This window comes from Onychomys torridus, chromosome 2, assembly GCF_903995425.1.
Source record: "Onychomys torridus chromosome 2, mOncTor1.1, whole genome shotgun sequence".
In the NCBI taxonomy this organism is placed as follows: Eukaryota; Metazoa; Chordata; class Mammalia; order Rodentia; family Cricetidae; genus Onychomys; species Onychomys torridus.
The window spans coordinates 77,899,770-77,914,225 of record NC_050444.1 but is presented as its reverse complement, the minus strand read 5'-3'; the positions used below and the strand labels follow the sequence as shown (position 1 = coordinate 77,914,225).

The following is a 14,456-nucleotide window of genomic DNA, read 5'->3' as shown; positions in this document are numbered from 1 at the left end:
AAAGGAAAACAGAGCTGTCCCCTGCCCTCCTCACTGTGTAGACGAGCTGAGGGCTCTGCTTGAACATCATTCCATGGCAACTGTGGGCCAAAGTGCCTCACCTCCCTAGTCTTCAAAGGTAGCCCATGAGATAATCTCCTGGGCCCAGTTTATAAAGGAAAAAAATGAGGCTCGGACTCAAGACTGAGCAAGACCCAGGAACCCAAGTAGGTGAATATGTGAAGGATCTTCTCTTCTCTTTTATCTCCAGAGGGACTTCAGGCATGATAGGGTCTAGGGAAGGACTGTAAGCATCTCAGAGGCCCCTGAGAATTCTGGGAAAGTGGCCAAGAGAGGAAAGGTTTGCTGAATCTGGTAAGTGTGGACTAAGCTAAAATGTGGCATAAAATTATTTACTGATTGTAGCCATAAAGTCCACCCTCGCTTTTCTCTTCTGTTTTTTTACACACACCCCCACTCTCTCTCACACACATACACACAGAGAAATAACTCTTAGACAAATTTCCCCCAACACAGATTTTTGCTGATGTTAACCCCCCTCCATTCCCAAACTCCTCAACAATTCCTCAGATCCACAGGGTGAACTCAGTTCCACAACTGAACGGGCGTGAATGGGTATTTATCTTCTTATCTGCTCAAGAGAACCCTGAGGGTGCCTCTAGATCTTTCTTGAAAATCCCCTTGGCCATGGCTGAGATTACTCCAGCCCCCTTGGAAGGAGTGACCCTGGTGCTAGCTACTATTGGTACTGTGCTCAGAAAGCAAGTCCTTTCATGGAGTCAGCTGTCCCCCAGGCATCCAGGGACACTGGTCATACAGAGGCAAGAAAATGTGACAACTGGTGCAAACAGCCAGCAGCAGCCCCTGGGAGTGGCTGAGCTCTCTGGAGCAGACACTTGTCCACAGTTGAAGCAGCCCATTATCCAGTTACACAAAACACCCACCAGCTCCATGGCACCATTTGTAGCAGATTCAAGACAGACTGCCACATTGGCTTGACACTGACTTCAGAATCCATGAGCAACTTCATTAACCACCCAAACACCCATGCACTGCATGGAAAAGGGAAGAAAAGAGCAAACAGCCCCCCTAAGTTCAAGGACCAACTCCAAAGACAGCCTCAGAGGCCAATCATAATATTTCACCATGATCCACGCACAGCTTTCTCCTGGGCATAACCTTTCAGATTAGAATAGTTTGAGAAAGGGGGTCTCTGAGCTACTGAGCCTACATTAGGCCTATATGCATTTTCCCTATGAAGACTCCATCCAAAGCCATTTGAAAACACTTTCATCCATGCATCGCTTCCAAAACATTACACAGTATTTCTCCAACAAATTTATGTGTTTCTAGGGAACTCCCGGAGTACAGGGGAAAAAGTACTTAGGTGAAAGAATGTCTGGAGGTTCTTTCATGCCAGCATTCTAGCAGACCTCCTTTAATTTGCTATTATTTCATAGAGTGCCAGTAACCATTCCCTCATCTGCAAAGGAAATATATAATCCAGCTGTGGTGGCTCCAGTGAAAACCACATCTGTGGGACACTGGCAGAACTGGCAAGGCCTCTCCAATCCAGGCAGTGTGAGACAGCTCTTGTCTGAACCCGAGATGCACATGGTATGGTGCTCTAAAAGTGCAGAACTTTGCCAAAGCCGGATGCTCCTTTGTATGCTGAACCAATGGTTTTCAGATAATCCACACCCATGAGAGACTCTCCTGAAATATCACTCCCAAGCCCCAGCTGTAAGAAGCCCCTGCCCTCTTGAGGGTGGTGGCCTGTGCCAGAGTCCTTGCTAATGTCAAACAAGGGAAGGGAACCCTGCACTCCCGGTTTCTGGGAGAGGTTGTCCCAGGCAGTTGGCTGGCTGGGTAGCTGGCAAGACAGAGGAAGATAGCTACTGTGGGGTCATCTCCCTTCTCCGGCCAATGTACTTCTGGGCACTGGGTGATAATATTCCAGGAGTGCCCCACAACACACACACATGCACTCCCCCTCTCTGTTTAGTCTATCCCTGAAGCGCGGCAGCAAGCATCTTATTTCTAAGCCAATTTTCCATGTTCAAATCTTCCTAGTCCCAAGTGCGCCCCAGGGGTTTAGTCTACAGACATATAAAGGCAAAAGGCAGCGTCGCCAAACCTGGACAGACTTTCACCCCAGCACAGGGCCTGCGGCTACCAGGCTGGCATGTTGCTGGCCTTGAGCCCACTGGTCCCGGTCCACCCCAGACAATAGAGCAAGAAAATGAAATGAAAGGTGGACTTACTGCTATGGCTTGCAGTCTCTCCTTGTGCAATTCCGCCTCTGCCATCCTGGAGAAGGGCACACGGGCAGGGGAAGAAGGAAGAAAAACAAAACACACGCTGTAGTCACTCAAGGAGATGGAAGGGCACTCGTAGGGGGCTCAACGACCCCCGGGACAGCCGAGGGGCGTGTGGGGTCCGCTCCTGGGGGGCGGGCAAAGCTATGCGCAAGGCTGGCTCAGAGCTCAGCCCGGGTCTCCGCTGGCACCGCCGCCGCCTGGCTGCGCCCCAGCGCGCCGCCGCGAACTGCAAGATCCCGGGCTCTACCGCCACCGCTACCACCGGCCGCGCCAGCCAGCCGGGGACGTGGGCCGCCGGCAGCCTCCCGGAGAGCGCGCTCGGCCGCGCTAGGTCCCCGCCCTGACGTCTCCGCGCCTCGCTCCGCCCCTGGGGTGTGGGGGACTCGTGGCCGCCGCTGTCGCTCGCGAGTGGGGCACCTGGAGCGCCGGTGATAAGCGAGCTGGGGGGCTGGGGGTGGGGGGCGCACAGCTGGTGCGCCTCGGTGGCCAAGCGCGTTGCGCTCGGGGTCTAGACAAGACCAGGCGGCGCCTCTCTTCTGAGCAGAGATGCCAGCAGAAGGGGCCTTTGGCAGAATGCGGGCCCCAGCACGTGTCCTTACATGCCGACTGCGGCCACCCAGTATCCCCAGTGCCTTCTAGCTGGCTCCAGATGCTTGGGCTCCACGTGGGGACATTTCCAACAAATAAATGCTGTCTTGTTCATGTGCTTCGGACGGCAGGGCCCTCGAGGGCAGGGTTTATCACCAGACAGGCCACCCTTCTAGTGACACACCAACTGTAGACAGCTCTGAGTTTGAAGCCCTGGGTGCCTTCCTGGCCAACTAAGTCACTGGGAGCCTCGGATTCCTTATCTAAAAAAAGAAAGGTGAAGGATTGCGAATGACCTCACAGAGACATCCTTAAAAGTGAATGTGATAGGGGCCTGAGGAGATAGCTCAGTGGGTAGAGCACTTAAGGGTGAGGACCTGAGTTCATATTCCCGGCACCCTCGTAAAGGTCACGTGGTCATGGGCACACCTGCAGTACAAGAGAAGCCTCAGAGCAGCAGCTCAGGCACTGAACACTAACTTCTCTGATGACAGGGATGTGATGGCAGTCCGATGCGCAGGCGTCAATAATAAGCACGTTAAGAAGAAATAGCTCTTTTCCATTTAGCTATGTATTTTAAAAGATACCAAAAAGAAATGATTGGTGATGTGGCTAAGGATATAATAGCTCAATCGTGGAGGCTTGCCCAGCCTGTACTGAGTTAGTTCTCGGTTGGGTTCTTGAGAATGAGGTGGGTGGGGGGATGATGGCGCCAAAGAAGGTGGATGTACTTAAAGTCACCAAAATGTATGTGCAAAAATAGTTAAAACAGCAGATTGTATACTGTGTGTATTTAACACAATTTTCATAAAAAGGGGAGGGGAAGAGAGATGAGGAAGGAACAGGGCCTAGGCGACTCTTCAGAAGCCATCATTTGTAAAGACTTGAACTTTAAAGCAGAAAAATTAGGGTTGGGCCACAGTGCTCAGCACACTCACCATGCTAGTCACAGCTGAAGAGCTGAGAGAGCCAGGATGGACAATCTAACTAGGGAGAAAGTAAGGACACAGACGAAGTAGAAGATCTGAAGAAAAGAAGGAAAAAATGAAAAAAATGGGAGATTTACACCAAAAACCACCACAGGAGGACAGGAAATTGCATCAGGGTCACGTCCTTCTGTGAGGTTCAGGAGAAAGTAGGCTAAAGAGAAGCAATAGACTTCAGGAGTGAGGAGCTATGGGTGACTCCCGAGAGCAGTTACGCAGAGGGCAAGCCAGGAATTGCTTAGGAGGGGCACAGGAAACCCTAAGAGGTGGAAAACATGCTGAGTACAACTACATTTCCCAGGTCTTAGGAAGTGCAGAAGGAACAGGAAGAGAGTCAGTGGAGAGAAGGGTTTTTAGATCAAAAAAGATTTGGGGACTTGGGGATCAAAGGGAGTATTAGACACGAGAGACGCTGGAGCTAAGGGAAATTCACATTAGGCAGGGTGACCTCAGGTTGGACCAGAGGGCGTTTTTGTTAGCAGCCCTCACCAGTTCCTCCCTGGAAGGAAGGAGGGATGCAGCAGGGAATGAGAGGGAAATGGGGAAAGACAGGAAGGAAGTTTGAGTTAGAACTTCTATAGAGAAGTTGGGGAAGTTCACCTTAGTTGGCCTGACTTACCCTGCAGAAGGAAGTGGTTGAGACAACATGGGATTGGAGGGAAAACTTGAAATGCTTTATAAAGGAGCCATGGGAATTGGGGGACATGAAAACATGGATCCTGGGACTGGATGGATCAGTGGTTAGGAGCCCTGGTTGCTTTACCAGAGTGAGGGTCCAGGTCCAATTCCCAGGACCTACATGGCAGCTCACAATTGTCCTTGACTCCAGTCACAGTGAATCTGATGCCCTCTTCTGGCCTCTGTGAGCACTGCACACATGTGGTACCCAGACATTCATGCAGACAAATATAAATAATTTTTTAAAAATTGGATCCTAGGCAGACATCTGCATTAGAATTTTATGAACACATGCACAGAATTAAATTTCTCTATGGTAAGATGGGAATTACAGATGGACTTAGAATCATTTTATTAATGGAATTCACAGGACCAAAGACTTAATTGTGCGTACTTCCTCAGGGGTTTTTAAGCACCTGAGGCCCACTTAGCCATGATTATGCTTGCCCAGAACTGAGGACTGTAAAAGCAGGTATGGCAAAACGTCAAAGAAGAGAGGGAATTTAGGATGCCTGATATTGGGTTTAGCCCAGTTAGGAAGTATAGGAGACACAGATTATTTTTAGCTGCCCAACTGGTGAACCCTTTCCCATCTTTGGGGGGCTCCCACATTTAAACCATATGAGAAGCAGAGCCATATACCATCACAGAAGTGGGGAAATGCCAGACACCTGCTTCCCCAGATCTCCCGGAAGCTATGCATGGCTTGCAATCTGGGCTTAGCCAAACATGTGCACCTGCCAAGAAGTTTGAAAACAGCATTTTTGAGAATTTTTCAGGCTAGTAGCTCATCTTAGGTCTTGCCCATGACCCAAGCCTCTTCTGTAGAGTTCTCAACTGTTCTGCAAGCTACCAAAGGGAAGGCAAGTGTTTCCTTCTCTCCCTTTGTCAACCAGAATTCATTTCAGTTGCTTATAACTAAGGACCCCTGGTGAAACAGGAAGACATATGAATTGGATGGCTGAGGTTCGGCCAAGAAGCAGACGGGGACTATTTTCTCTTCCAACACTGTTCCCTTCCAATCTAAATTCTAACATTTAGAAACCATTGGACCTCTCATAAACACAGACATTTATAACCCAAATTGTGTCTATTTTTTTTAGACAGGGTCTCATGTGGCCCAGTCTAGCCTCACACTCACTATGTAAGCTTTGGATGGCCTTGAGTTACTTATCTTCTGCTTCTGTCTCTCTGCTGTTAGGATTACAGGCATATACCACCATGACTGGTTTACAGGCTGTTAGGGAGCCAACATAGGGCTGTGTGCATGCTACACTCTACAAATTAAACTATATCCCAATAATACATTTACTTTGTAGCTATTTGATACTAGATATCAAGTGATGGCCTGATATTACAAAGGTTTGACAGTCCAGTACCACAGCTATATTGGCTACTATTTTCCTTCCAAACATTTAAAAGTTGGTATGATACCTTACAGTGGTACATAATCTGTGTCACAAATCATTGGCTCTTGTTGGGACATTAAGTTGTGCTGTGTAAGTACCTTCCAGGTGGTGGGATGATTTCTTCGATAGATGTGACACTAAAGCACCACACAGACTGAATACAGAATGGTTGATGTGCAAAATAAATGTTTTGATGGTAAAAATTTCTAGAATCTATTTTAGGACAGGAGTCCCTTGGGAACTGCAAATGAGCACAGACTATTTTCCCTGTGGGGAAGCAGGAGCTTGGTAAGCCAAGAGAGAAATGACTTTCCAAAGTCCATCTTTTAAGGAAAGTCAAAGTCTTGCTGAGTACGAGTATGAAATTTATAAGCCACCTGAAGCTTTCCTTACACAAAAGTGGTTTGAAAAGCATGCCAGCCTCTCCTGAAACATTTGTTGTGGCTCTCTTTTGCATGAGATCATTGAAGACTATATGATCATTTGAAGCACATGTGATAAGTGGGATCTAGAGGGAGAAAAAGGACAAGAAAGTAGGAGGGGGACTCTTGGGGATGTGGAAGGGGAGGGGAATAAGAACAGAAGGAATATGGCTCATGTGCAATGAAAGTATGTAATGCATGGAAATGTCATTATTGAGCATCTTTGTATAGTTAGTATATATTACTTTTTTTAAAGTACACGATCGTGACACAGAATCCAAAGGAGGAAACAGTGCTTGGTGTCCCCTTGGTTCCTGGGGTTATCAGTGCACTGGAAAAGTTGATGGGCCTTCAAGAATACGCTGTTTTTCTCCGTGGATAAAAACGATAGAAGCACATAGGGATTCCCCTGGAGCAAGAAGACAGAGAAAGGTTGAGGCGCAGAATGCCAGAATGAGATAAAGTGCCAGAGTGAGATAAAGTAGGCCATAGCTGCTTAAGTACAGCTAGAGACCAAGGCTTCCACACAGCAGATTCAGTGGGAAGTCTGGCTCAGCAGGAACATTGGTGCCCAGTAGGGTGGCTTCCTTTTCTCTTGGTTGGCTTTGACAACAGCACTTGCACTAGACTGGTGTGAGTCACTGGAGAGAACAGGGTGGCATAAAGACAGTGAACAGGAATTCATGTTGGATGTTTAAGAATCATTACATACATACCTCACTACAATGTGTTTTGGGACAATATTGTACAATTAATAAGTTGGCTCAGAATAGTCTTGAAAATAAAAGCCTTGGAAAGTGGAATTAGGAAGTGGGAGATGGGCATGACATAGAATAAACATGAGTTGTAAGGACAAGTTGGAATCCTAAGGGTACTGTGAGAAATGGGGATAACAGATCAAGGGCTTGGATGAGTCTGTGAGTACTCCAGATGTGGTAGGTCTTAAGGACTCAGCCTAATCATTGCTAGATTCAAAGTTCCACAGACAAGATTGATTGAATGACTTGGTTTTATCTAAACATTATTTTAATGTGGCCTATTAATATTTTTATTTCATTTTATGTATATGAGTTTTGGTATACATGCATGCCTATGTACCACTGCTGTGAGATAATCCTTCTGTATACTGTGAATATGTATTGCTCTCATTGATTAATAAAAAGCTGACAGGCTGGTAGCCAGGTAGGAAGTATAAGTGGGACAGCCAGACACAGAGGACTCTGAGAGGAAGAAAGGCAGAGTCAGGAGACATCAGCCAACTGCCAAGGGAGCAGGGTGTATTGAAAATGAGATAGCAAGCCATGAACCACATGACAGAGGGTAAATAAGAGATATGGGTCAATTTGAGTGTAAGAGTTAGCTAGTAACAAGCCTGAACTATCAGCTGAGCATTTATAAATAATGTTAAGCCTCTGATGGGTGGGAGAGAAACATCTGTCTACACATCACATTGATGTAGTACCTTCAGAGGTAGAAAAAGGCATCAGAATCCCTGTAACTGAACAGAGAGCCATCATGTGAATGCTGAGGCTCAAACTCGGGTCCTCTGAAAGAGCTGGAAGTGCTCTTAACCAATAAGCCTTCTTTTCATCCCCAGAAATATCATGGCTATATTCTCCTTCTAATGATTAATATGCACCTATAGTCACCATTTGGAGTGAGTTAATTTAATAAGTCTAAATAAGAAGATCCTATAAAAAATGTTCTGCCTCTACCTCCTGAATGGGGTACAGGTGAGTGATATCATCTTTGGTTTACACAGTGCTAGTGACTGAACCCAAGGCTTCCTGTATGCTAGGTGAGCATTCTTCCAGCTGAGCTACATCCTTAGCCCCAGGAGAGAATTGTTAAGTGGTAATAGACTAAGTCCCAGGAGAAGATGGGGAATAATTATTTCTGAATATTTGGGGAAAGATCTCATGCCTACATATTAAAAATGCTCAGCTGTAGAGCTGATTCCAGGTTTGGAGGTAAATGAATTACAAACTAGAACAATCTCTGGGAAAGTCAGATCCACCCTAGCCTGGTGATCTGATGCCACTAGACACAGTTGGGTCACTGGTTTCATAGAGAGCTTAGAAGCCAGTCCAGTTTGTCCTAGCACAATGACCATGATGTGCCCTGTCAGCATGGAATCCCGTTTTGTAGTGTGGTCATCAACACTTTCATTATTATCCATGATTCCATAATGCCCTGTGCATTCTACAAGTCAGCACTGCTGACCAGAGGAGAGCTTTCCTGCAGGCTTGGCAGTGGACAGATGATGGCCTGCCAGTCCAACCTGATGGCTGGGGGACAGAGAGTGAGACTGGAATAGCCTAGCCTCTGAGCCCACCACAACCAGACCCTGAGCACAGGTCCTGGTGCCCGTTTCATTCAGAGGACTCAGCCAGTTTCAAAAGTCACTCTTGGCTGATGGACAAGCCCCAGGGCTGCACCCTGGTCATATTGCTTTTCCTTGAAGCTGTCTGGGGGTAGAAAGAACATGAGACAGAGGCTGTAATCCAGGCCCTGATCCCAACTCTGCCACTGAGTATGACTGCATACGAGCCACCTGAGGGCTCTAGACTAAGTTCTCCTATGTGTACATCAGGACTAGTTTTTCTGTTTGTCAACTGGGAATAGGGCTAGCCAGCTACTGACCTGCTTCCTGCTAGAACAGTAGGGTAAAGGGCCAGAATGAAAGATAAGACTCCAAAGTCAGTGCCAGAGTTACCTTTCTATGCAGTGATAAAGGACTACAAACAAAAGAAACTTGGGGGACAAAGGGGTTTGTTTCATTGCAAACTCCTAGGTCATGGGCTATCATGAAGGGATGTCAGGGCAGGAACTCAAGCAGGCCAGGCCTGGAAGAACTGAAGTAGACGTTGGATGAATGCTCACCACTGGCTGGCTCTCATGGCTTGCTCATTTTGCTTTCTGATACTACCCAGGACCATCTGTCCCAGAGTAGAACTGCCCCTAGCAGGCTAGGCGTTCCCATCACAATCATCACTCAGAAATGCCCCCATAGACTTGCTCATAGGCAATCTGATAAAGATTTTTTTTTTCTTTCAACGGAAGTTCCCTTTTCCCAGAGGGCTCTAGCTTGTGTTAAGTTGACCACAAACTAACGCACACAGTTAGTGACATGGGGAAATGGTGAAATATTGGGGGCATATGTGAACAATTGCACAGGCTCAACACAGTAGGATAAAAGCCTGTGCCTTTTCATAAGACAAAAAATAAAAGATGCTTTGAGTTCTGGATGGATCTCTAAGAACTGAACCGATAAAAGGAAATTACCATGGGTATCTGGGGCTTTCTTTGACTCCCAGATGACCCCTAAGTCATAAGTAACTGAAGACAAACAGCCCCACATCTTGGCCTCCACACTTAGTTAGCTTACGGAAATGCAGAAAAGGCAATAGTGGTCTGAGGATGCAACGAGAGAAACAGAGAAAGGCAGCAGGGAAGGAAACAGAAGATCTTGGATCTGTTTTGGGCCCGTTGTGTGTGTGCCAAGCCTATATTTGAATGCTATTTGGCATGCATTTGCTTCCACGTGTTCTTCTTTCTGCATTCATTCAAGGGCTAAATTTATCCCACTAGAGGGGAAGGCATACTTGAGGAGGTGGGGAGAAAAAGTTGTAGACACAAAGGCGGCTGCCTGTTGGGGAGCCAAAAGCACCAGGGAGCTCCCTGCAGAAAGGCTGGGAGCCAGCACTCCAAGGGAACCTTCCCAAGACCCTGAGCACAGGTCCTGAGCTGACCTAACAATGGAAGGCATCCATGCCTTTCCCTTCTAGGAAAGGTATAAGCAGGAACCAGACTTCAAATCTTGTGCTTTAGAGAAAGTAATTCCCTGACTCCCATGAGTTCACAAGTCTGACCCGGCCCTTCAGGAAATGGAGATGCTGTAGCTCTCCAGACCCCTCCCGGGACAGCAGCATCTGCCCCCAAGGTTCTGACGAAGAACCGATCTTGCTGTCTGTTGGATTGCCACTGCAGTTGTTTGGGGAGCTGCTTGCCAAGGGTGGGTGTACAGAGGAAGGACGCTGTATCCACCATCTGTGTGGGGTTGGGTGCTGTGTAGCTGCTCCTGGGGAGAAGATGGCTGACCCTTGCTGGAACTGGGGAGACCCCTGTTGTTGCTCTGTGTTTTCTCCTCTTTACACTTAGTTTTCCACTTTGCTTTCTAATTTCTTACCTCTCAGTCACCCCAAAGCCAACTCTTACTATAGCGTCTTTGCAAATGGACAAGTCATTACACCAGGTAGCTTTTCCTGTGACCATAGTTCCCATAGGACAGGGAGTGCCTGAACACTGCCTCCAGATTTTATGAGATATCATTCTCTTTGTTAAGATAGGTTAGGGAAGATCCCCAAGACTCTGGGATGGCTCCCCTTTGTTTTAGCCTCAACTGAGCCACCAAAGCATCTTGCTGGAGTTCCCCCCATATTTGGCATCCTGTACCCTCTCCTCCTCCCCAGAGAACTTGATACCTTCTTCATCTGTTTGTACCACTCCAAATTTGGTGCTTTCTCATACCATGAGCTATGCCTGGAATGCAGCCTCCCCCTCCCTCTTCAAACTTCCCAAGTCTCCTCTTGTTAACTTCACAGAGCTCCCCAAATCCCACCCACTCAGGGTATGCCTGTCTGTCCCTTGGGGAAGAAGTGGTTATCCCACCTAATTCCTGACATAATGTGCCACCGGCAAATTGGTGGCTCCACTTGTCCTTCTTTCTAAACTCAAAAAATCATAGTCCCAGCCTTGAAGGAGATCTTGTCGGGGTCTTGTCCCAAAGCTGCCATTATGGTTGTTTGTAAGGAAGGAAGCTACTTAAGCTAAGAGCAGCCATAGACTAGACAAACATGGCTGAGAGAGGAGGGGAGAGAGAGAGAGAGAGAGAGAGAGAGAGAGAGAGAGAGAGAGAGAGAGAGAGAAATATCAGTGTGGATGGGTTTGCATGCCACAAAACCTATGTGGAGAGCAGAGGACAGCTTGTGGAGATGGTCCTTTCCTCCCACCTTACATGGGTTCCAAGACTGACTGAACTCAGGTTGTAAGCCTTACATTATCCAGAGTCAAGTGTCCTACCTACTGAGCCATTTCACCAGTATGTCTGTCTCTCTCTCTCTCTCTCTCTCTCTCTCTCTCTCTCTGTGTGTGTGTGTGTGTGTGTGTGTCTCCTTTATTTTTTGATTAATTTTATTTATTTATTTATTTATCTACTTATTTATTTACACCTCCATCCAAAAGAGTGCCTCTAAGCTTTAAGGCAGCAACATGTGGGACTGGAATCCCCATTGAGACTGTTAGGAATGGCAAGCTCTTTCTCCACAACTAATGTCTATGCAGGCAGCACTTCATGCATGAGTTCTAGAGTTCAGGAACTTTCTGAGTCTTTCCATCACACTTCTAGAAGACCCATGGATTTCTGGTTTAACAAGCTAACAAGCAAACACAAATGTCAGCTCCAGAACTTAGGGTATCAGAGGTCAAGGACAGTGGTGTGATCGCTAAGAACCTGGAATCTCGCTTTGGTCATTCATGCCAGCACATCAAGACACTGAGAAACTCCTGCTCAGCATCGCAACCCCAGATCCAGCCAATGGCTACCAGGCTGCCCATTGTCTGCGCTCTAAGAGCTGTGGTCCACACTTCCACTAACAGTCACTGGCAGAGAAAGACAAGACAGAAGAAAATAAAAGCAAAGTCCCTCCTTCAACCAAAGCTTCCTATCACTCACTGTCCACCCAGCCTTGGACCCCCAAGGCTGGCCTTTTCTCTGCAGCTCTTCACAGCAGGGAACACTGCTATCTACCCTTACCTCCCAAGATTAGCTTGGAACTGTTTTCTGTTCTAGGGGGAAACAAAAGCAAAATAGAAGGAGAGCTTTTTTTCAATAAAACCCCGGGGCAGCCTTGACACGGTCATCATATGATTTCTCCCTATCTCTCTCAACTAGTGTCCGGTTCCGCTTCATTAAGCACCATTATGAAGAGCCTCCAACACTGGAAATCTCCTTTCCAAAGGCTTGCCCAGCCTTCCTCTGCAACCACTGTTGGGTGAAATCATTTGACATCCAGTTGGGAACTTCCAGCCAAAATCCAAAGTTTGATTCAAAACCGTTGGGCTCTCTGCTTCCAAGGAAAACAGTCTGTCACCGAATTGAAGGTGCTGTTAGCTTGGTTCAAGCCAACACAAATGCAGCAGGCTTTTCATTAATAAGGGGACAGCAGCCTTCCAAGGTGGCGACCTAAAGAGGCAAGTGACAAAAGGGTGTCTGGTTTCAAAACCCCAGCCCTCACCAACCTCAGAGTAACCTCCTCGGGATTTTACACTTGCCCTCTGAGCAAAGAAAGCCCAACACTTGATAATCTCATTATTTATAGAACATCGCAGCAGCCCAGGCCTACAAAAGCCAGTTATTTGATAAGAATATGACCATGGGCGTGGGCTAGGCAAAGACATGTACAAGAGTCAAACTAGTGTTTTTTATTAGTTGTAACAAGACAGAGGCAAACTGACTCAAATAAAAATCTGAGTTTGCAAATATTTTTCTAAGTGAAATAAAAGCTTGAAGATTGGATAAAATATTTTGCATTGAAGTAAAAACATTTTTTAAAATTGAACATGCACACAGCACCATGTCCCTGAATCCACTCTAAGTGCTCAAATGTTAACTAATGTAATCTCTGTAACATTCCCAAGGAAGACAACACTGTTCTTGTCCCTATTTTCTCAAAGAGGAGGTTGAGGCACAGACAGCTTCCGGTTGCCTGGCTTCTAAGTGGCTTTTGCTATCATACCAGACGCCAAGCTTGCTGGAGGGTGTGCCTTTGTGAGACTAACGTTCCTACCTTTTGAAATACTGCATCATTTCTGAGGAGTAAGATCTCAAATAACAGTCAACTGAGTCAACTTCTCCCTTCACTTCGTTCTGTTCTCTCTCTCCTTCCCTTCCACCAGTCCCCCCTCCTGTCTTGGCATACATACGGGGCCCACACTTCATATGAGGTATTGTCTCTTTTGCTGGAAATTAGTGGCTTTTTTTGCACGTACAGACAGGGAAAGGAGACAGTGGCCCAAAGCAAAGAGATCCATTATATCTTTCGAGATTTTTCTGAATGTAACTCAGCACAGGAAGGGGAGAGAGAGAGTTGTATGGGTGCTGGTTTAGGTGTGGAAGGAGATTTGGCTTGCAGGAGCAGTGGAACCATGCAAACATTAAGGGGGAGGTGTTCAGGCTGAGGGACCAGACAGCCTCTGAGATGCAACTGTGCTCTGGATATTGGGCACAGCAGCAAGGGGACCATGATGGCAGGACAGAAGGAGCAGGGGAGGAGTGTGGGACAGGAAACCCACTGAATGATGGCTCAGCCAAACCCAGGCCCTCTGAGTTGGTACCAGTAAGGGAATGAAGTATACATGGCTGCCGCAGATGAGGAAGGGATGCGGGAACGGGCAGGGAGATGTGACAGGGGTGTAGGGATCCCTGGAGCTGTGGTCCCAGCGGGCAGAACAATGGCAGCCTGCAGAGATGCTGTCATCCATAGGAAAAGGGACTCCTAGGAAGTGTGTGGCATCAGGGTGCTAAGGGCCACTTGTGCACTGATAGAATTAGTGGCCCCACCCTTGCTTAGAAGGGAAAAGGCAGGGCAGGGCGTAAGAATCCAAAATCCCCCAGGAAGTTACAGGAGACTGGGGGAAACAACGGGGACCCCAGGAGTTCAAACTACAGCTTGGATGCTCACAAAGCGCAGTATAAGCCCTAGAAATTTGCATCACGTCTCTTAGGTGTATTCCTTCATTTAGAAAACGAAGTAAATGGTGTTTAACCTGTATTTGTATTTTCAGGGTAAAACAGACAATCTGTGTTGACATGACAGTTTAGATGTCCAGTGCTGTGGCGATAAAACACAATGACCAACAGCAACCTGGGGAGGAAAGGGTTCATTTCAGCTTCCAGTTGTGATCCATCCTGAAGGGAAGCCATGGCAGGAACTGAAGCAGAGGCCACACAGGGATGCTGCTTGCTGGCTTGCTTCCCTGTTAGCTTTTCTA

The 14,456-nt window shown here is 47.2% G+C and overlaps 1 protein-coding gene across 5 annotated transcripts in view; it reads right to left on the bottom strand.

The window, feature by feature from the left end:
* Positions 1-14,456, bottom strand: part of Palm2akap2 (PALM2 and AKAP2 fusion) — a 474,173-nt gene that overhangs the window by 332,959 nt on the left and 126,758 nt on the right. For all 5 annotated transcript variants that reach the window (XM_036179073.1, XM_036179074.1, XM_036179075.1 and 2 more), the window contains exon 2: positions 2,265-2,310. In XM_036179073.1, the coding sequence (XP_036034966.1) occupies positions 2,265-2,310 (46 nt within the window). The remainder of the gene's footprint in view (positions 1-2,264; positions 2,311-14,456) is intronic.